The sequence below is a fragment of the Rhinatrema bivittatum genome, chromosome 6 (assembly GCF_901001135.1).
Source record: "Rhinatrema bivittatum chromosome 6, aRhiBiv1.1, whole genome shotgun sequence".
Classification (NCBI taxonomy): Eukaryota; Metazoa; Chordata; class Amphibia; order Gymnophiona; family Rhinatrematidae; genus Rhinatrema; species Rhinatrema bivittatum.
The window spans coordinates 105,393,427-105,414,535 of record NC_042620.1 but is presented as its reverse complement, the minus strand read 5'-3'; the positions used below and the strand labels follow the sequence as shown (position 1 = coordinate 105,414,535).

Sequence of the window (21,109 nt, the reverse complement as noted above, 5' to 3'; positions counted from 1 at the left end):
CTCTTGATGCAAATCTAACATTGCTCTCTGCTTCTATGGCAGAAGGTAACGGAATTGGACTCAAACAGCAAGCAACAAGGGCCCTGATTTTGTCAGTCTGTGAAACTGATGTGGAGGGGGTGACTTGTATGGCGCGGCAGAAACTTCCATGAGCTTGCTGGGCGGACTGGATGGACCATTGGTCCTTTTCTGCCATGATTTCTATATTTCTATAAAAACAAAATAAAATAATACAAAAATGTATAAAAACATAAACAAAATCCCTTACTCTGCCAAATTAATACATTTTGCCAAGTTTCCAAGAATGGTAAAAACACGATGGCCAAAACTAACCAATAAAGCTACACCTAAAATACAATTTTCCATACAATGGGAACTAAATTCATAAGTCTGCTTAAGAAGTTATGTTTTTAAGGCTTTTTTTAAAGGTGATAACTGATGTAAGAGTTCTGATACATTCTGGGAGTGCGCTCCATTGGGTTAGAACCATCACCGAAAATGCTCATTCCTTTGTTTCATCTAGATGGATCATGCAGAAAGATGGAACTTGCAGGATACCAACTTTAGATGAATAAATTGAGCGAGACGTATAAAAGTGCAGGATGAAGATAATCCATGCGGACATGTTATCATGCACTAACTTGTTTACCAGTAACAAAACCTTTTTTTAATATGCCACTTGCGCTTGGTAACCAGTATGACTGTAAAACCAGGGTAATGTGTTCATGAAGATTAGTGCCCATTAATATCCTAGCCTCACTGTTCTACACCATCTGCAGTGCTCTAATTATATAAGCTGGAATGCCTAACAGAAAGAAGTTACAATAGTCAAGTCCTGTAAAGACCAAGGCCTGAATGAAAATCTTGAGGGGCAAGGAGCAGCTTTAATCTGCAGGGTATATGCAGTAGAGATGTGAATCGTGTGATCGATCGTCTTAACGATCGATTTCGGCTGGGAGGGGGAGGGAATCGGATCGTCGCAGTTTGGGTTTTTTAAATATCGTGTAAATCGTGTAAATCGAAAACCGGCACACTAAAACATCCCTAAAACCCACCCCGACCCTTTAAAATAAATCCCCCACCCTCCCGAACCCCCCCAAAATGCCTTAAATTACCTGGGGTCCAGAGGAAGGGTCCCGGTGTGATCTTTTACTCTCGGACCTCCGTGCGTGGTAGAAATGTTTTTTTGTCCCCCGACGTCAGGAGCATAGGAGATCGCCGTATGGCCGGCGCCATTTTCCGTACGGAAAAACGATTCGCGGTAGGAGATCGTTTCGGACCCCCGCTGGACTTTTGGCAAGTTTTGTGGGCGTCAGGAGGCCCCCCCAAGCTGGCCAAAAGTCCCTGGGGGTCCAGCTGGGGTCCGAGTCGATCTCCTACGCTCCTGACGTCGGGGGACAAAAAAACAAAATGGCGCCGGCGCTACCTTTGACCTGTCATATGACAGGTCAAAGGTAGCGCCGGCGCCATTTCTACAACGCACGGAGGTCCGAGAGTAAAAGATCACACCGGGACCCTTCCTCTGGACCCCAGGTAATTTAAGGCATTTTGGGGGGGTTCGGGAGGGTGGGGGATTTATTTTAAAGGGTCGGGGTGGGTTTTAGGGTTGTTTTAGTGTGCCGGTTTTCCCGCCCTCCCCCTTCCCCTCCCCCTTCCCTCGATTTACGATTTTTTAACGATAAATCGGGGGAATTGTTATTGTATCGCGGCTCTAACGATTTTTGACGATTTAAAATATATCGGACGATATTTTAAATCGTCAAAAAACGATTCACATCCCTAATATGCAGTTTAAAGAGTGAGGTTTTCACTAAGGCCTTAATCTGGGTTTTCATGGTTAGAGAAGAGTCCAGCATTGCACCCAGATTGCGGACAGACAATGATACTAGATTAGTTCAGTATTCCATTTTAAGGATCAATGGACTGCCAAACACAGGCAGCCTACTTAATATGATAATCTCTTTTCTTGTCTAGTTTGAGAAATAAAGTTATGTAACAGCCATGCTTTAATGGTGGAAAAACAGATAGAAGCTGTCTATTTATAGTATGCCAGGAAAAAGACTTTGGGATGAAAAACTGTATGTCATCTGCATATAGTTTATAATATACTCCTAAGCATACCAAGACCCAACAAAGAAGAGTCATGTAAATATTAAGAAGGACTGCAGACAGTGCAGAACTTTGAGGAACTCCCTTTGTAATATTATACCACTTTGAAAAAGCAGTCCTAATTGATAGCCGTTGTGTCCAGTCAAATAAGTATGAAGTGAATCAGTGGAGCACTAACTGGAAAATCCCGATTTCTAAATGGATAAGTAGCATTACATATTTAGGGTATCAAATGCTGTTGAAATATCCAGCAACACCATGACATATATAGTGCCTCTGTCAAAACCGCAACAATTCATATCTAAACTCAATAACAGTAGGGTCTCTTTGTTACAAGTCTTTCTAAAGCCAAATTAAAATTGGTCCAGAAGACTATGATGTTCCAAAAAATCATTGAGTTCTTCAGGAGTACACCTTCAATGATAGAGTAGATATTGGACAGTAGTTAGATAATTGTGAGGGATCAAAGAAGACATCTTTAGGAGTGGGTGTACTGAAGCTTCCTTTAGGCTAGAATGAAGAAAACCATGCTCCAAAGATAAATTTACTACTTTTTGAATTGTGGATGCTAAGATCTTCCAGCAGAAGATTAAGTAAGATGGAAGAGCACGGATCTAAAGGATATTGAAAAGGATTTATTTTAGACCTAATCTGAGCAATTTTATCATTGGAGACAAGAGCAAAGGTATCCCACAGAGAAGTATTTGAAACAGCTTCAGATGATGAAAACTTCGGCGACTGAAACCTACTACAGATGGTGTCAACCTTAGCTGCAAAGAACTGCACAAATTCCTTGCAATAATTAAGTTCTTAGATTTCAAGGACACAAACATAGAAACAAGATTGAAGAAAAAGACCATACGGCCTATCTATTCTTCCCATCCAAAACCCTCATAGATCCCCTGTGCTTGTCTCATGCTTTCGTGAATTCAGGTTCTGTCCTTGACTCTACCACTTCCATAGAAAGGCTGTTCCATGAATCCAATAAGCTATTTCTAAATACATTTTTCCTAAGGTTACTTCTGAATCTACCCCTTCATCCCATGAAAGAGGCCTGCCTCCTGTGCATGAAAATCTTGGAGGTATTTAAATATTTCTCTCATTGCTTCCCTGTCATGCCTTTCTTCTAGGATTTAGATCTTTGTCCCCCCTATGCTTTAAAATGAAGACCACTGATCATTTTGTAGCCACCCTCTGGCCTGTCTACAGCTGGTTTATATCCTTTTGAAGATGCATTCTCCAGGTCTTGAACGAGTAGATGTGACTCGGTTATTTTCACTTTCGAATAATAGAAGGACTAGGGGGCATTCCATGAAGTTAGCAAGTAGCACATTTAAGACTAATCGGAGAAAATTCTTTTTCACTCAACACACAATAAAGCTCTGGAATTTGTTGCCAGAGGATGTGGTTAGTGCAGTTAGTGTAGCTGGGTTCAAAAAAGGTTTGGATAAGTTCTTGGAGGAGAAGTCCATTAACGGCTATTAATCAAGTTTACTTAGGGAATAGCCACTGCTATTAATTGCATCAGTAGCATGGGATCTTCTTAGTGTTTGGGTAATTTTCAGGTTCTTGTGGCCTGGCCTCTGTTGGAAACAGGATGCTGGGCTTGATGGACCCTTGGTCTGACCCAGCATGGCAATTTCTTATGCTCTTATGTTCTTATGCATTTTCCAAATGATTTATCATCAGGGACCTATAAGGGGCAATAACACATACTTTTTTTTCCCTGATCATTCCTCTCCCTTTGTAGCCAAGAATCTTTATGGCTTTTTCCATTACCATATCCACCTGTTTGGCCACCTTCAGCTCATCAGCTATGGTCACCCCCAGACTCCTATCTTTATTTCATGCTTAGAAGAATTTCACTCCCTATACTGTACCTCTCCCTTGGGTTTTGCAGTACAAATGCAATACTCTACTTTTTTAGCTGCCAGACCCAAGACAATTCTTTGATCTTCACTAGATCCCTTCTCATATTTTCCACACCTTCTTCGCTGTCTACCATGTCACAGATTTTGGTATTATTTGCAAAAAGATGAACCTTTCCTGATAAACTTTAAACAATATAGTTTATGAAAATGTTGGAAAGGCCCAGGCCAAGGACCAATCCATGTGGAACACTGCGAGTAATGCCCCTCTCCTTGGACTGAACATCATTTACACTATGCTTTGTTACCTCCCACTCAACCAGTTTCTAATCCAGTCAATCCTATTAGGGCCCATACCAAGGGCATTTAATGTATTTATAAGTCATCTGTAAAGTGCCATGTCAAAGGCTGAGGAGCAGACATTTCTGAGAGAAGATGCAGGAAGTGATAAAGAACAGAGGTAGGGAAATGCTGTGCAGAGCATTGAGGGGCCTTGTGAGAACTGTGATATAAGATGAGAAATGTGGAGTACAGTCTTCGAAAGAGAATAAGAGGAATTGGAATTTAATACAAAAAGAGCTGGTGTTCCTGGTGGTGATAATCAAAAAGTGGGAGACAAGGTAATGAGGAAGGTCAATTTTCAAAAGCATAAACTGGGAAAAACAACCAGACTGAAAATTTCCCTCCTCAAATACCACTTAAAGTATATGCCTGTTCCATAGTGTATGTATGTTTAGCCATGGGAGTAAGAAGCATTCTTGTGAGTGTGTTTAATTTGGGGAAAAAATACAGTGCACATACATTTAATTTTCAAATGTATATGTGTTATTACAACCCCCCCCCCCGACCCGCCACCTGAATAAATATCAGATGCGAACACTTTTAGCATAGTACATTGCACTTGCTAATTTTCAAAGAGAAGCAATGTGCGTTGTGTGTAGGTACACACCCACCAAACCAGGTTTTCAAAATATTAATAAAGTATACAAATGTCAGTGTGTGGGCTTTTCAGTCACTGATTGTGGTGCTGTGACAAACGTGGGATGATGATAGGAAACATAGAAAGGAAGGTCAGATAATGTTCAGCGAAATCTGCTTTCTTTAAGTATGTTAGTCATAATGCTGTTTCAGACTCAATTATTCATTTAAAAACATTTAAATGCCACATTATCCTAGTAATCTACGTCCTAAGCGGCTTACAAGATTCCATTCATAAGAACAGTTACCAAAAATGCTTTGATTGTAAATGCTCTGATTTCCTATTTTTGGAAGGCTTTCTCTTATTTTGTGGGTTTGGCAAAATTCTTCTGAAAACAGAACCCCCAAGGATTTTCATTATAGTTATTTAATGTTGCTGTAACATTTTCTGTTATAGAGAAAACATTGTAAAAAGCCCCAAAATAAAACAAAACCAAAAGTATTGTATTGAATATTTGCCTTGATGAATTTCAGAAAATTGTACTGGGTGGATGCTTACAAAGACTGTCTGAATGTTGCTGAACTTGATGGCAGATTCCGCAAAAAACTAGCTGATCACTGCGTGGACATTAATAATACCTTCTGCTTCCAGCACCCTAGAGCTGTTGTGGTTCATCCTAAATATGGGTAAGTCATTTCCAAAATACTCTTTATGTTCCATAGTATGTACATATAGAAGCATATACAATAAATTTTAATATGTGCCCTAAAAATACCTTACTGTGCATATTGAAGGGGTCCAGAAAGTCATTAATGGGACACATGCAAATGAAGGAACATTATATGCAAATGAGGGTTTAGGTCTCACTAACTGAATGCTATTTAATATCCGCCTCAGAGTGGTGTTACTTTACTAACATGCATGCTGTTGAAAGGGCCTCAGAAATGAAGGCCATTGACAGGAGATAACATTGTACATCTATACCCTGGGCCCTTAGGGATGACTATATATGACCACTTTTCTCTTTACCCCTTTGGTCCAGACTATGAATTACCCTGTGCTTGGGGTAGGAAATACTACATAAGAAATTATATTTACTAATATGTTTTATCTTCAGATTTGTAGCCTGAGCGGGGATGCGAAAGTGGCCTGGTCCCCAATAGCACTAGGGACCAGATAAAATCATCATACCAGAATAAATCAGTAATTAACCCTTTTACTGGTATTATGTAAGTAGACAGTAAATCCAATAAGAACATTAAATGGGAAAATACAGTAGTGAAGTATAATATAAACTTGCAGTTTTCTTATTTTAAATCATGCAATGCAAAAATAATACTTGTTATGGCCTGTAGTGAGGGCAACCAACATACTCATGGATAGTAAAAATAAATAAAAAAAATAAGGCATGCTAATAGAGAAAGGTTAGGGGAAAAAGCAGTGAAGTACCAGATCTACCCCAATGTCACCAGTTTGTAAAGGGTGCACCCTGTCCCAGACACAAAATTGTGTGGAAAAAAAGCAATCAAGAAAATAGAGTTCTTCTTGATGGTGGAGCTGTCTAGATGACAAACCAAATAGACGAGCACTGCAGTGTTTGGAAAGTCTCTCTCCTGGGGAGTTTCCCCAAATGGTTTACTTGGTACTAAACAGAAAGCAGCCTGGTTTCAGTCTCTTACAAGAAAGACCATGGTCCATCAGCTTCTCTTCTCTGCCCTATCTCGTGTGGCTGTGGTAAAGGTTTATGCTTGACTTCAGCTGAACTTGTGACAAAAACAAGGAAATAAATCTACTTCCTCCTCTGCTAAGATCAGAGTTCCCAACCTGCTCCAGATTTTCAGGACAGGTTGATCCTGTCCTTGTTTTACTCCCCTGCACGCAGGTACTTATAGTCTTGATTTTCTGAGGGACTGCAATCGGTAAATCAGAATAAGTCTCAACATGCAATAGGGTAAAACCAGGACTATATAAACCTGTCCTGAAAATTCGGAGCTGGTTGGCACCCTAGCTAAGATTCTTTCTGTGCGAAGTTTAGATTACTTAGGGAGGGTGATTCAGCCATGTGCTCCTGGGCCTGGATATCTCTGGAAAGGAAGTTTCTCCCAGGACAAGCAGGATGGTAGTCTTCACATATGGGTGATGTCATCAGATGGAGCCCTATCACGGAATACTTTTGTCAAAGTTTCTAGAACTTTGACTGGCACACTGAGCATACCCAGCATGCCATAATCCCTGTGGCCACAGGGGTCTCCCTTCAGTCTCTTTTTTTCCACGCTGCAGTTTGCCTTGCGGGTTAGGAGCTCTGTGAGATTTCTCTCACCTTTTTTCTCACGGAAAAACTCAAAGTTTACTTCTTTAAAAGTTCCCTAACATGTGCCTCCCATCGTGCTCCGTTCCCTCTGATGCTCAGTGAGTACTTTTTCCTGTGTCTCCGGTCGGTTCCTGCTGCCTTACCATTCAGTTCCCACAGGTCACTGACCATTTTGCGCCCTTTTTTTGGCTTGGCGACCGGGTTCAGAAAGTGCCCAGAGTGTCAGCGAACAATGTCGATCACGGTCCCTCACACTGCGTGTGTTCTGTGCCTGGGCCAATCGCATGATGTCTGCCAGTGTCCCAATCGTGCCCAAATGACTCCAAAAGGCAGACCTGCCGGTATTGATAAGATGGAGACTCTCTTTAAATTAAAGTTAACTCCATCGACTTCTACCCAGTCATCACCGGTGAGTAAAGGTCCTTCCATCGACAAACCTCACCAGGAGCAGCAGGGAGATGGTGACCGTCCATCACAGACGCCATCCAGGACATCGGTAGCATCATCCTCGGTGCCGGGGAAAGACCGGACCGAGCACCGAGGGAAACATCGCCACTGGTACCAACGCGATTCCACAACTGGTGCCGGAACCAACATCACAGCGACATTGATGATCATTGAGCTGCCTTCGAAGAGGGCCCAGGGAGAGGAGCCCCCATCCTCTTCTGCACCCAAGACCCCGAGGCATTCCCCACCAACATCGGTGCCGAGTACTGAGCCTCCACAAATTCCTGTGGCAGGGCCAGTAATGCCTAGCCTTCCTCCCCCTGTAGCTGCGCTATCCACACCAGCTTTCAGGGAGGAACTGGACATCCTTGTCTGCCAGGCAGTCCTTGATGCCTTCCAAAACCTGCAACTGCCATTGATGCCGGCCCCCATACTGGCACCGACCCCGGAACCATCAATGTTTGCACAGTTGCTGGACCGACTCGATACCCTCATCGGTGCTTTCCCCACTTAGCCCGTTCCATCGGCACCGAGTGGGCCATCGAGACCTTCACAACTCCCGATACCTATTCCGGACTCCTCGGAAGAAGACGACACAACTTCCAGTCCGACTCTAGCTCCAGGTCCATCGGGGATCTCGAGACCTAAATGTCCACCAGTCCCCTCGATGTCATCGATTCCATTGATGCCAGTACCCCCTCCATTGAAGCAATTGAGGCCTCCATCGATGGCTACGCGCCCTGGAGTGTTGGACATTCTCCCTCCTTTAGGATCTCGACCACAAACACATGAAACTCCCTATGACTCATGGGAGGATGTGGACACAGATACATCTACATCAGCGGACTTGCTCTCAGAGCCTTATGCTCCAGAGGAAAGATGGCGGTCTCCTCCTGAAGACCTTTCCTTCGCCAACTTTATCAAGGAAATATCTGAAACCATCCCCTTCAACCTAGTGACTGAAGAGGACACCCATCAAAAGACCTTGGAGGTTCTGCAGTTTGTTCATGCCCCAAGGAAATTATAGCCATTCCAGTGCATGAAGTCCTATTGGATCTCCTACACTGCCTATGGGAGCATCCTGGCACTTTTCCACCTGTCAACAGGAAAACAGATGCAATAGATAGATAAGGACGCACCAAGCAATCAGTTTTTTCTTTTATATCTCCAAATACATGAACGTAGATTTGAACCGCTTTACAGTTTTCTAACTGACATATAAGCTTTATTTAACACATAGTTTCTATTATTAAAATATGTTACCGTCCTATTTTGGCATATGTTTAATTTGTAATCTATACCAATTATAGTTTTTTCTTATTGTACCTTTCTGTGAACCGTTGTGATGGTGAATTAACTTAACCACGGTATAGAAGAGTTTTTAAATAAATAAATAAATAAATATACCTAGTACAACATGCCCCAGGCTTTCAGAAACCACAACTGCCTCATCAATCTGTTGTGGTGGAATCCACACAGAAGAGAGATAAATGATTAAGTCCGCATTCCTGAGCTCCCCCTGGTAAAGACAAGAACTTCCTAGATGGACTGGGTCGAAAAATCTTCCAAGGCTCCATGTTGGTATCCCGTATAGCCGCCTACCAACTGTATATGACCCAGTACCAAAGAAACCTTTGGAAGCAAGTCCAAGATTTCGTGGACTCCTTGCCTCATCAGTAGCAAGAAAGCCTGACTGCCATCATCCAGAAGGGGTTCGAAGCAGGGAAGCATGAAGTAAGAGCGGCATATGACTCCTTCAAAACTGCTTCCCAGTTGTCATCAACAGGAATCAGTGCTAGAAGATGGGCCTGGCTAAAAGCTTATGATTTAAGACCTGAGGCCCAAGATAAGCTTGTTGATCTCCCATGTACTGGAGACAATCTCTTCGGAGGCAAAATACAGGATGCAGTGGCTCAGTTGAAGGACCACCACGAGACCCTACGTCAATTGTCTACAGTCACTACAGATGCTCCCTCCTCATCCTGCAAAAGTATGAGAAGGGACCCCAGAAGACCATTCTAACGCTCACACAAATACTATCCTCCTGCATCTCGAGCGAGACCAGCCAGAGCCCCTCAGACGGGGACATACACACCAGCCCAAAGCACCCAGAGCACAACCAGCCCCACAAGCTGGTCCAGCCTCTGGATTTTGATGCGTTTCCAGAGAACAGTGGCCACTCATCAATGAACCCAAACCCAGAAATATCCATAGGAGGCTGATTGCGCCACTTCAAACACAACTGGCATTTCATAACAACAGATCAATGGGTAATATCCATCATAGCCCAGGGATATCGTATAAACTTCCTCACAGTACCCCCGAACTCTCCACCCAATCCACTATGGGCACGAAAAGACCACACATTGCTTCTAGGGTCAGAACTCTCCACCCTTCTGCAAACCAGGGCTGTAGAAGCCGTCCCCTGGAGACAGAGGGGCAGAGGGTTGTACTCGCGCTATTTTCTGATTTCAAAAAAATCAGGTGGTCTCCGCCCCATCCTAGACCTCCGCAATCTCAACAAATTTCTTCAAAAAGAAAAATTCAGGATGGTATCTCTAGGCACCATGCTTCCCCTACTACAACAAGGAGATTGTCTCTGTTCTCTGGACCTTCAGGACGCCTACGCACATGTCGCCATATTCCCACATCACCGCAAATACCTGCACTTCATAGTGGGTCACAAACATTTTCAATACCGAGTTCTGCCATTCGGTCTGGCCTCAGTGCCTCGAGTGTTTACAAAATGCCTAGCAGTGGCTGCCACACATCTACGCAGAAGCACTGTATACGTGTTTCCTTACCTGGACGACTGGCTAATAAAGAGTCAATCCAAGTAAGGAGCTCTCAACTCTCTAAAGCTCACTATGAATCTTCTACACTCACTAGGATTTCTGATCAAGTACCAGAAATCCCACTTGAATCCATCTCACCTCCTTACCTTCATCGGAGCAAATTTGGACACCACAGTCGCAAAGGCCTTCCTGCCCAATGATCGCGCAGACATACTCTCCAAACTGGCTACATCTCTGCGCACATACAAAACAGCCTCAGCCCATCAATTCCTCACGTTGCTGGGCCACATGGCTTCCACGGTCCACATCACTCCTATGGCCAGGCTAGCCATGAGAAAAACTCCATAGTCTTTGAAATCTCAGTGGCTGCAAGCCACTCAACCTCTTTCATCCCCTGATCCATGTAACCGACCAGCTGCATCTGTCACTTCTCTGGTGGACAAACAGAACCAACTTGCAGACAGGTCTACACTTCCAGCAACCACATCCTCAAGTGACCTTAACCACAGACGGATCCAACTTGGGTTGGGGAGCTCATGTAAACAACCTTCAAACTCAAGGTACTTGGACACAACTCGAAGCAAGGTCTCAAATCAACTTCCTAGAGCTTCGAGCCATATGTTATGCGCTCTCTCTCTCTCTCTATATATATTTCTTTATATTTCTTTATATATATATATATATATATATATATATATATTTAATATATATTTATTGATTTATTAATATTGCGTTGCCTTGTCAGTATTATACTCTCCCCCTGTTTAATGTATTTAATCGGTTACATGTAAGGGCTCCGCCCAAAAGTTAATTGTATTTTTCTGTTTTATGTAAGGGCTCCGCCCAAAAGTTCTTGTTTTTTGTGAACCGATGCGATGTGCGAACGGATATCGGTATAGAAGAGACGTTAAATAAATAAATAAAAAATAAAATATATGCGTTCAAGGACTGCCTTTCACACAAGACTGTTCTCATACAGACAGACAACACAGTTGTAATGTGGTACTTGAACAAACAGGGAGGCACAGGCTCTTATCTGCTCTGCCAAGAAGCTGCACAGATCTGAGCCTGGGCCCTTGCACATTCCATGCATCTCCGGGCCACTTATCTGGCAGGCATACAGAAAGTAGTAGCAGATCGCCTCAGTTGACGTTTCCATCCCCACGAGTGGTCTCTGGATCCCTGTGTAGCGAGCAAAACCTTCCAACGCTGGGGTCATCCAACCATCGACCTCTTTGTATCCGAACTGAATCACAAAGTGGACAGAGTCTGTTCCCTGCACAGTCAACAAAACACATTTGCCATGGACACCTTCGCTCGCCCTGGAACATAGGCCTCCTATACGCGTATCCTCTGATACCACTAATAGCCAAAAGTCTCGTGAAGCTACAACAGGACAAGGGAATCAATGATACTCATAGCCCTGTATTGTCCTCAACAAGTATGGTTTCCCATGCTTCTCAACCTCTCTATCTGAGAACCCATTTGCCTGGGCACAGCACCCAATCTCATAACTCAAAGCCACAGCATGTTACGACACCTGAACCTTCAGACCCTATCCCTCACAGCCTGGATGTTGAAAGCCTGGTCCTACATCCGCTCACTCTTTCGACTAAGGTTTCTTAAGTGCTTGTAGCTTCAATAAAGCCTTCCACACGGAAATGTTATCTTTCTAAGTGGAATAGATTTACCATGTAGTGCACGCAAAAAGGTATCTACTCCTTTTCCTGCCCCACTCCTTCTTGATTAGACTATCTCTGGCACTTTCAGACTCTGCTCTCCAGACTTCCTCAGTACGGGTACACCTCAGTGCCATCTCAGCGTACCATAAGGGAGTAGGGGATGCCCCAATAACAGTCGGGTTATGAGGGGCCTACTACAACTTAAGCCCCCCTCTACAGCCACCAGTTTCTGAATGGGACCTAAACGTAGTACTTACAAGACTCATGCGTTCCCTGTTTGAGCCTTTGCATTCCTGTGATGTTAAATTTCTTACATGGAAAGTTCTTTTCCTAGTAGCCATTACATCTGCTCGAAGGGTAGTGAGTTACAAGCCCTTGTCACATACTCACCCTATACAACTATCCAACTTTCGCCCAATCTCCAACCTCCCTTTTATAGCTAAGGTAATGGAAAAATTAGTCAACACCAGATTATCAGAATACCTTGAAGACAACAATATATTATTCCCCACTCAATATGGCTTCCGAAAATCCTTAAGTACAGAATCACTTCTCATATCCCTGACAGATTACCTAATCATGGGCCTTGATAAAGGTCATGCCTACCTGCTGATACTCCTCGACCTATTGGCCGCCTTTGATACTGTAAATCACTCCCTTCTCCTAAATCAACTAGCGAACATCGGAATAACAGGCTTTGCACTTGCCTGGTTCAAATCATTCCTGGGAAACAGAGGATACAAAGTCAAAATACATAACAAAGAATCACAGTTTTATCCTTCCACACTAGGAGTCCCACAGGGCTCCTCTCTTTCCCCCACGCTCTTTAACATTTACCTCCTCCCCCTATGTCAACTCTTAACCAATCTGAACCTCAAATACTTTCTATACGCAGATGACGTCCAGATTGTCATCCCCATCAAAGAATCTCTCACAAATACTATTAAAATCTGGGAAAACTGCCTTCAAAAAATTGACAACCTCCTCTCCAGTCTAAATCTAATCCTAAACTCATCAAAAACCGAACTACTCATAATTTCCCCCGAAAACAGTAACCTCGCCTCAAATTCACCAACCGGCTTTCAAACAGCACAAGTAAGAGACCTAGGGGCAATCATTGATAATCGGCTAAATCTAAAATCTTTTATAAATCAAACCACTAAGGACTGCTTTCATAAACTGCACGTCTTAAAAAGAATTAAACCACTTTTCCACTTCCACGACTACAGAACAATCCTGCAATCAATAATCTTCTCTAAGCTAGATTATTGCAATTCCGTTCTATTAGGTCTACCGTCTTCCCACACTAAACCCCTCCAGATGGTTCAGAACACGGCGGCCAGAATTTTGACAAACACAAGAAGAAGAGACCACATATCCCCGATTCTCAAAGACTTACATTGGCTACCAGTTCACTATAGAATCTTATATAAGTCCATTACCACCATCTACAAAGCTTTCCATCAACTCTCTCCACTTAACCTCCAAATCCCATTTAAAAAACATACCTCCGACAGACCAATCAGAGAATCCTATAGAGATTCACTACAAGCTCCTCCTGCCAAAACCTTTCACCATAAGACTCTCAGAGACAGGGCATTCTCCTCAGCAGGACCTACTCTGTGGAACTCCATCCCACCAGAACTGAGACAGGAACCCTGCCTTCCAACATTTAGAAAAAGACTTAAAACTTGGCTATTTAAACAAGCCTTCCCAGATCCTAACTAAATGATAGCAATTTTATAAGAGATAGTAATTTATACAAAAAACTTCACAGTATAATGTATATAATGTAAATAATGTAATCCTTACAGTTCTGCTCTCCTATTCTTATCTCTCCTCCAAGTTTAAGACCCTTGTTGTAATGTAACTTTTGATCTCCTTGCACTTGTTTATGTTCCGTTCTTTGTTCTCACCCCTTGTTGCATGTAAACCGGCATGATGTGGTTTCTAACCATGAATGCCGGTATAGAAAAAACGCAAATAAATAAATAAATAAATACAATGTTCCTCCATGATCGAGTGGTCATCCGTACTCACCCTAAATTCCTTCCCAAGGTGGTAACCAACCTTCACCTGACTCAGTCTATAGTCTTGCCCACCTTTTCCCAAGGGCTCACTCTCACCAGGGCGAGAGAGTTTTACACACCTTGGACTGTAAACATGCACTTGCATTTTACCTAGACCGCACTGCAGTCCATAGGAAATCCACCCAACTCTTTGTTTCTTTCGATAAAAACAAACCAGGAGTTGCAGTGGGCAAACAAACTCTCTCCAACTGGCTAGCAGACTGTATCAAATTCTGTTATGAGAAAGCAGACTTTCCCCTTCAGGGACGAGTGAAGGCGCACGCAGTAAGAGCCATGGCAACGTCATTAGCACACTATCATTTAGTACCGATTGCAGAGATCTGTGAAGCTGCAACATGGAGCTCTCTCCACACATTTGCAGCACTTTACTGCCTGGACAAGGAGGGATGTCCAGACTCTGCCTTTGGCCAATCTGTCTTGAAAAATGTATTTCCATTATAATCCCAACTCCTTCCACATCCATCTGCTGTGATTTTCAGGCTGCCTCATTTTTACCAACAGTATACCAGTTATTGTGCTTGTTGCACAAGTTGTATGCTGTTGGTCCAATTAAATATGAGTCAGCCTGTAGCTTGTTAATCACCCATTATGTGAGGACTACCATCCTGCTTGTCCTGGGAGAAAGCAGAGTTGCTTACCTATAACAGGTGTTCTTCAAGGACAGCAGGATGTAGTCCTCACGAAACCCACCCACCACCACGCGGAGTTGGGACTGAAACCATTTTATTATTTTATTTTTTTGCTCGCACCTTTTGTTACAAACGAGACTGAAGGGAGACCCGTGTGGCCACAGGGATTATGGCATGCTGGGCAATGCTTAGTGTGCCAGTCAAAATTCTAGAAACATTGACAGAAGTATTCCGTGACAGAGCTCCGTCTGATGACATCACCCATATGTGAGGACTACATCCTGCTGTCCTGGGAGAACATCTGTTACAGGTAATCAACCCAGCTCTCTCAGCTCCTGGTTCCTCTCCCTTGTTGGGATTTTACATGTAGCTCGGCTATGAAGCAAGATCTATTTCCTCAGAGCGCAGACTTCTGTCTCTCCCTTGATAATTAGTTCTTCAGGAGAAGAACTGATTGCAGAGCTGTCAGATACACTCATCTCTTCCTGGCTGCTAGGTCCAACTCCTGGCCATCCTTGCCTCTCACACACAGACAGAGCCAGCCAAATTGTGCCTTTTCTTCCTTAAATGGTCCCCTAGCATTCCTTTAGCTTCCTCTTCTGCTGGCTATTTAGTGCTGTTCTCTGGGCAGGCTAAACTGTGCAGTCCTTTGCCCAACCTGTTAGCATTGTGAGTGCTGGATACTGGTTCTTGCAGAACATTTATAATTCACAAGAGAGCACACAGGGGATTTGACATATTTTTATATTCCTTCACCTTGGTTGCGGGAGCTTGCAGGGTTGAAAACCCTTTTTGGAAGGTCCAAAACATGTCACCCAGATACAGACGTAGGTCAGTCCACACTGTAAGATTCTAACACCTGATAAGCTCGTGGGGGAAGGAACCTGGTTTATAGTAGCTTGCTACACATTCTTGCACACATACATATTTTCTTGCCACAAATACGCCTTCTCAAACAAAGCATTGACATATCACAGAGGCTCTTTATTCCTCCACATCTCATAGAGGTTTCATAATGATGTGGAAATGGACAGTCTCAAAATCATGTCAAAGTATTGACATGATTTTCAGGATCATTGCTGTGATTAGTTTGTCCACTGAGTATTGCATGTATTCGAAGACTTCATGCTGAATAGTAGAGTGGTATCTTTCTAGGGATCTCCCCCCAGGGACAAGTGATTAGTCAGTGGGCCCTCCAATCCCTTTTCCAACCCCTTTTACAATGTGAAAAGAGAGTTTTTATAGGGTACCAATAACATAGGGGAAGACATGAAGGAGAGGGAGAGAATATCAGAAAAACAGATGTAACATGGAAGACACATTTGGGAATTTAAAAAATAAATTTGCCTTTTCTAACATAAGGGTATTTCCAAGCAGTAGGTTACCAGAGGACAAAGGTCTTTGCTATCATTGACATGGTTATTTTGTCCAACATCCACTATAGGTATTTGATGCAGTTTGAATACCAAAAGCTTTTTTGAGCTGACCAATTATTTTGGTTTGAGTACAAAGCTAATTTCTCTGAATTTTGAAGCAGTAGTACATGGAGTGGGTCAGCAATTGTGGTACCTATACTCTGGTCAGATTCTTCCCTGGTCTTTCCCTTTCATGCTCCCTTCTGTTCTCTACTACATTCTCTGATACTGCTCTTTGCAGATCCTTACTGATACAAAAGATGGATGGCTCTAAACATGCACTCATGTCAGTTTTCTGCTCTCATGGAACTCTTCGCTCTGCTTTTACCTCCTCTCATGAAGTATACAGACTCTTACACTTCTTCATTTTGCATTGAAAGCAATCCCCATGTATCAGGCTTACTTGTATATGGAGTCAAGGGGAAAAGAGAACTTAGTATGCTCAGTTAGTAGGCTCATGCTATTTTTTTTTAATGTCAAAATGGGTTTTATTGAGCATGAGAGAAACATAACAATGAGGCGTCGATTAAAGCAAGATTTCCTATACCAAAAAAAAACAGCAATGGAGGCACTGCATCATATGACCTTACAAGCACCCCCCCCCTTTCTGCAACCCCCCCCCCTACCCCAAACCTCCTATGGCTTAGTGCTAGACTTCCACACAACAATTAGCATAATAATGGATATAGAGTACTATTTACTGTCCCATCAGCCATTAATTATTTAGTATCAGACTCCGGGCCCTGTGCGGTAAGGTTTGGATATAAGGTTCCCAAATTAGCAAAAATGTCTGACGCTGTTGACACGAGGTCTTGGCCAATTCCTTGTCCATGATAATCATGCCGTGCAATTGATTATGCCATGTCCAATATGAAGGAGCCACTGCTTGCTGCCAATGCAAGAGAATGACCTTCTTCCCCACACATAAGGCCTTCCGAAGGAACACTTGGAGTCCCCAGCCACTCACCAGCATGGCCGAGGAAAGGCCGAAGAGGACCAGCTGCGGAGTAGGCAACAGAGTAAGGTCCAGAATTTGAGACAAAAATTTGAGAATGCGGACCCAAAATGGTTTAACCAGAGGGCAACTCCAAAACACATGCATCAAGGTCCCCACTTCTTTTTGACACTTCCCACAAAGAGCCGATGCCACCAGCTGGTAGTGGACTGCTACCTTGGGTGGAACATAGGCTCTCCATAAAAATTTAAACTGTAATTCATGATAGTAGACATTAGTTGATACTCCCCGAACCGAACAGAAACAGAGCTTCAGCTGCTCCCCAGTAATGAGATTAGCAACTTCCCCGTTCCATCTGAAAGCCAATAAGGTAAACACCTCATTCCCCTGAACACCAGTCAGTTTTATAATAGTAAGACAGAGAGGGGCTTTGCTCCCATGTTAACCTAAAGAACTCTTCCAATTTCAAAAAGCTTTGTGGAAGTTTAATCAGATCTATTAAGGAATTAATATAATGCTATAATTGGAGATAAGAGAAAATTTGGTTTTTGGATAGGTAGTATTCGGACACCAGGGATGGAAAGGGGAGCAGCTGGCCCTCTGCATCAAAACATGCCCTAAGTAAGTAATACCTTTGGAAGACCATTCCAGGAACCCAGCCGAGTCAGACCCAGAAGTAAAATCAACGTTGCCCCAGAGAGGAAGGAAATAGGCACATTGGCTTGGGAGCTGAAGTGTCTCAAGGACCCGCCTCCAAGCCCAAGCCCCGGAAATATCAAATGGGTCAGCAACGGGGGTAAGCGTAGCCTGGATCCCCACAACTGCAACCCACATCGGGGGTCCAAGCAGCCCATTAAAGTGCGCTCAGCCGACATATTAATGTAGGACGAATCACTCAGCAACCAATCCCACACCAAGTGAAGGTTCCCAGCCAGGTTGTATAACTGTAAATCCGGAACATTTAAGCCCCCCTGCCCCCACCCCAACTGAAGATGGCGGAGCGCAACACCTGATCTACCACGCCACAGAAAGGCCCGGAGTGCCCTGTCCAACACTGTCAGATCACGCCACTTGAGTACTAGGGGTAAATTTTGAAAAAGGTACAGCTACCGGGGAAGGAGAAGCATTTTATAGAGATTGACGCGGCCAATTAACGACAACGGCAGGTTACACCGGGCATCAAGCTGAGTCACCGAAGACTGTATGAGGTGACTGTTCTTCATGTCTCATTTGGGGACAGTCAGCCCTGATTGGATGGGCCTGAGCCCAAAGTGGGTGGACCATGGGCTACCCAGGCCCAACTGTGGCTACGCCACTGCCTTGGGCAATGACTAGGACTCCTTTTCCCCCTTTCCCCTGCCAATCTGGAGAGCAAAAAGGATAAAATGAAGTTTAAGATTTCTAGTAGCCATGTTGGTCCTAGATAAAATTAGGATCTTTGTAGTTTAAATAGATTTTACTGGATCCTTGTAATTAATCCAATACACCCAATTTTTTTTTATTTTCATGTATAGATAATTAATATAATTATCTATAAATAAAAATAAAAAATGTTTGGGTGATTAATTATTTTTGTAATGGTCTGCATAAGTTACACCAATTTTCAAAGCAAAATGGCAAATGTATATTTGCTTTGAAAATTATCCCACCAAAGCTACCCTGCACACAATCTGAAAGTATGCGTGCAAGTCCAAATCCCTCCCCAATACTGCCCCCAGGAACATCTTTGCTTAGTTTACATCTTATGTGCATACTAGACATGTGCTTATGTTTACCTGCATAGCTGATGGGCAATTAAATAAAAAGTCATTTGCACTGGTAAAGCACTATTTTACCTAAAAAATGCCTTTGAAAATTACCCTCCCTATTGAAAGCAATATTTCCTCCCATCAGCCGTGCAGTCATATCTCTGTGTCTATGTATCTATGAGATCTCGACAGCTCATGAACTTCAGCATCTTTTTGGGTGGTCCAATAAAATGGATAAATCACACTGCTAAACTGACTCAGAGGTATACCCACACACACTATAATTAATCAAATACACCCAATTTTTTTTATTTTTATGTATATATAAATACACCCATAATAATTTTATTTTTACTTATATATAATTAATATAAATTAAAATATAAAATGTTGATACATTGCATGCTGGGATTTATTCTGATTTCCTTATTGTATTCCCTAAGAAAAACAAGACTATAAGTACCTGCATGCAGGTGAGTAAAAGCAGAATTGTATCAACCTGTCCCGAAAATCTGGAGCCAGTTGGCAACCCTATATGTATGTCATGATGTACTACATGAAATCCAAAAATAGGGCTGATCAGAAAGGGGGACTTTTGGCGACTCCATGCCTAGTCTGGCCTGTAAGGGATTTTATAGCCTTTTGGTGGGTAGGAGGATTGGAACGAGAGGAAAGTGGATAGGGAGAACAGGGTGTGTCAGGCCGGGTTGAGGTATTCCCCTGGATTAACTAGCCTGTTCACTTTGAGCCAATTTGTACAGTTGAGTATTAACATGAAACATTATACATAGAGCGTGTGTTCAAAGGATTGTCTTACTAACATAAGCCTTTCATTGCATGCATTGTGCATATAATAGCTTATTACTTGGGGCTGTAAAGCCAAATGTAACTTGCCTATAATGTATCAGTCTTTATGCAGTTTAATAAATTGGCCCCATAAGATAAATGATTAAAATCTGCTTATAAACGGTTTATGTAAGAATTCAGTGCAAATAGTTGCTTACAAACATTACTGTTTTGATAATCTATTTAAAACCCATACTTCCTTACATTTTTAGGACATCCTAAGTTCCTGTTTTAGGAAATTAGTTCAAAATGAACTTGTACATTATTGCAGGGGGTCAAACAGAACCACTTGAGGAGGGAACAGAAAGACTCAATGAGGTCCCTATTCAGCCGTGGGCTGTCTGGGAAGTTAACCAAATAAACATACTCAGTTGATTTAAACTGGATATTCAGTGTCAAAGCTGTACTGCTGAACATATCCAGTTAAATCCAAAGTTAGAGTTAGAGAAGGGCTACCAAAATGATAAGGGGAATGGAACAGCTCCCCTATGAGGAAAGACTAAAGAGGTTAGGACTTTTCAGCTTGGAGAAGAGACGGCTGATGGGGGATATGATAGAGGTGTTTAAAATCATGAGAGGTCTAGAACGGGTAGATGTGAATTGGTTATTTACTCTTTCGGATAATAGAAAGACTAGGGGGCACTCCATGAAGTTAGCATGGGGCACATTTAAAACTAATCGGAGAAAGTTCTTTTTTACTCAAGGCACAATTAAACTCTGGAATTTGTTGCCAGAGGATATGGTTAGTGCAGTTAGTATAGCTGTGTTTAAAAAAGGATTGGATAAGTTCTTGGAGGAGAAGTCCATTACCTGCTTTTAAGTTCACTTAGAGAATAGCCACTGGCATTAGCAATGGTAACATGGAATAGACTTAGTTTTTGGGTACTTGCCAGGTTCTTATGGCCTGGATTAGCCACTGTTGGAAACAGGATGCTGGGCTTGATGGACCCTTGGTCTGACTCAGTATGGCATTTTCTTATGTTTTCTTATGCTTAATTACTAAAACTAATTGTATATTGAAATAGGCAGGTCTACTGGACAGACTGGGGAGACCGAGCATTTATTGGCAGAGTGGGCATGGATGGCAAGAACAAGACAGTAATCATCTCCACCAAGCTGGAATGGCCCAATGGACTCACCATAGATTACACCAATGACAAGCTTTACTGGGCAGATGCCCACCTGAACTACATTGAGTACGTACATAGAGAAGAATAAAGCAACTGGGTAACTGTTAATACAAAATTTCAATGGTAACACTTAGTTAAAAAAAAATGTCTGCTATGTACCTTAAA

At 42.7% G+C, this 21,109-nt stretch overlaps 1 protein-coding gene across 3 annotated transcripts in view; it reads left to right on the top strand.

Moving 5' to 3' along the window:
* The window catches only part of LRP2 (LDL receptor related protein 2), a 769,913-nt gene that overhangs the window by 527,499 nt on the left and 221,305 nt on the right, over nt 1-21,109 (top strand). For all 3 annotated transcript variants that reach the window (XR_003857363.1, XM_029605680.1, XM_029605679.1), the window contains 2 exons: nt 5,430-5,582; nt 20,840-21,010. Coding sequence is in view for 2 of the 3 variants with exons in the window: in XM_029605680.1 (XP_029461540.1) it covers nt 5,430-5,582; nt 20,840-21,010 (324 nt within the window). In the remaining variant the exon portion in view is untranslated. The remainder of the gene's footprint in view (nt 1-5,429; nt 5,583-20,839; nt 21,011-21,109) is intronic.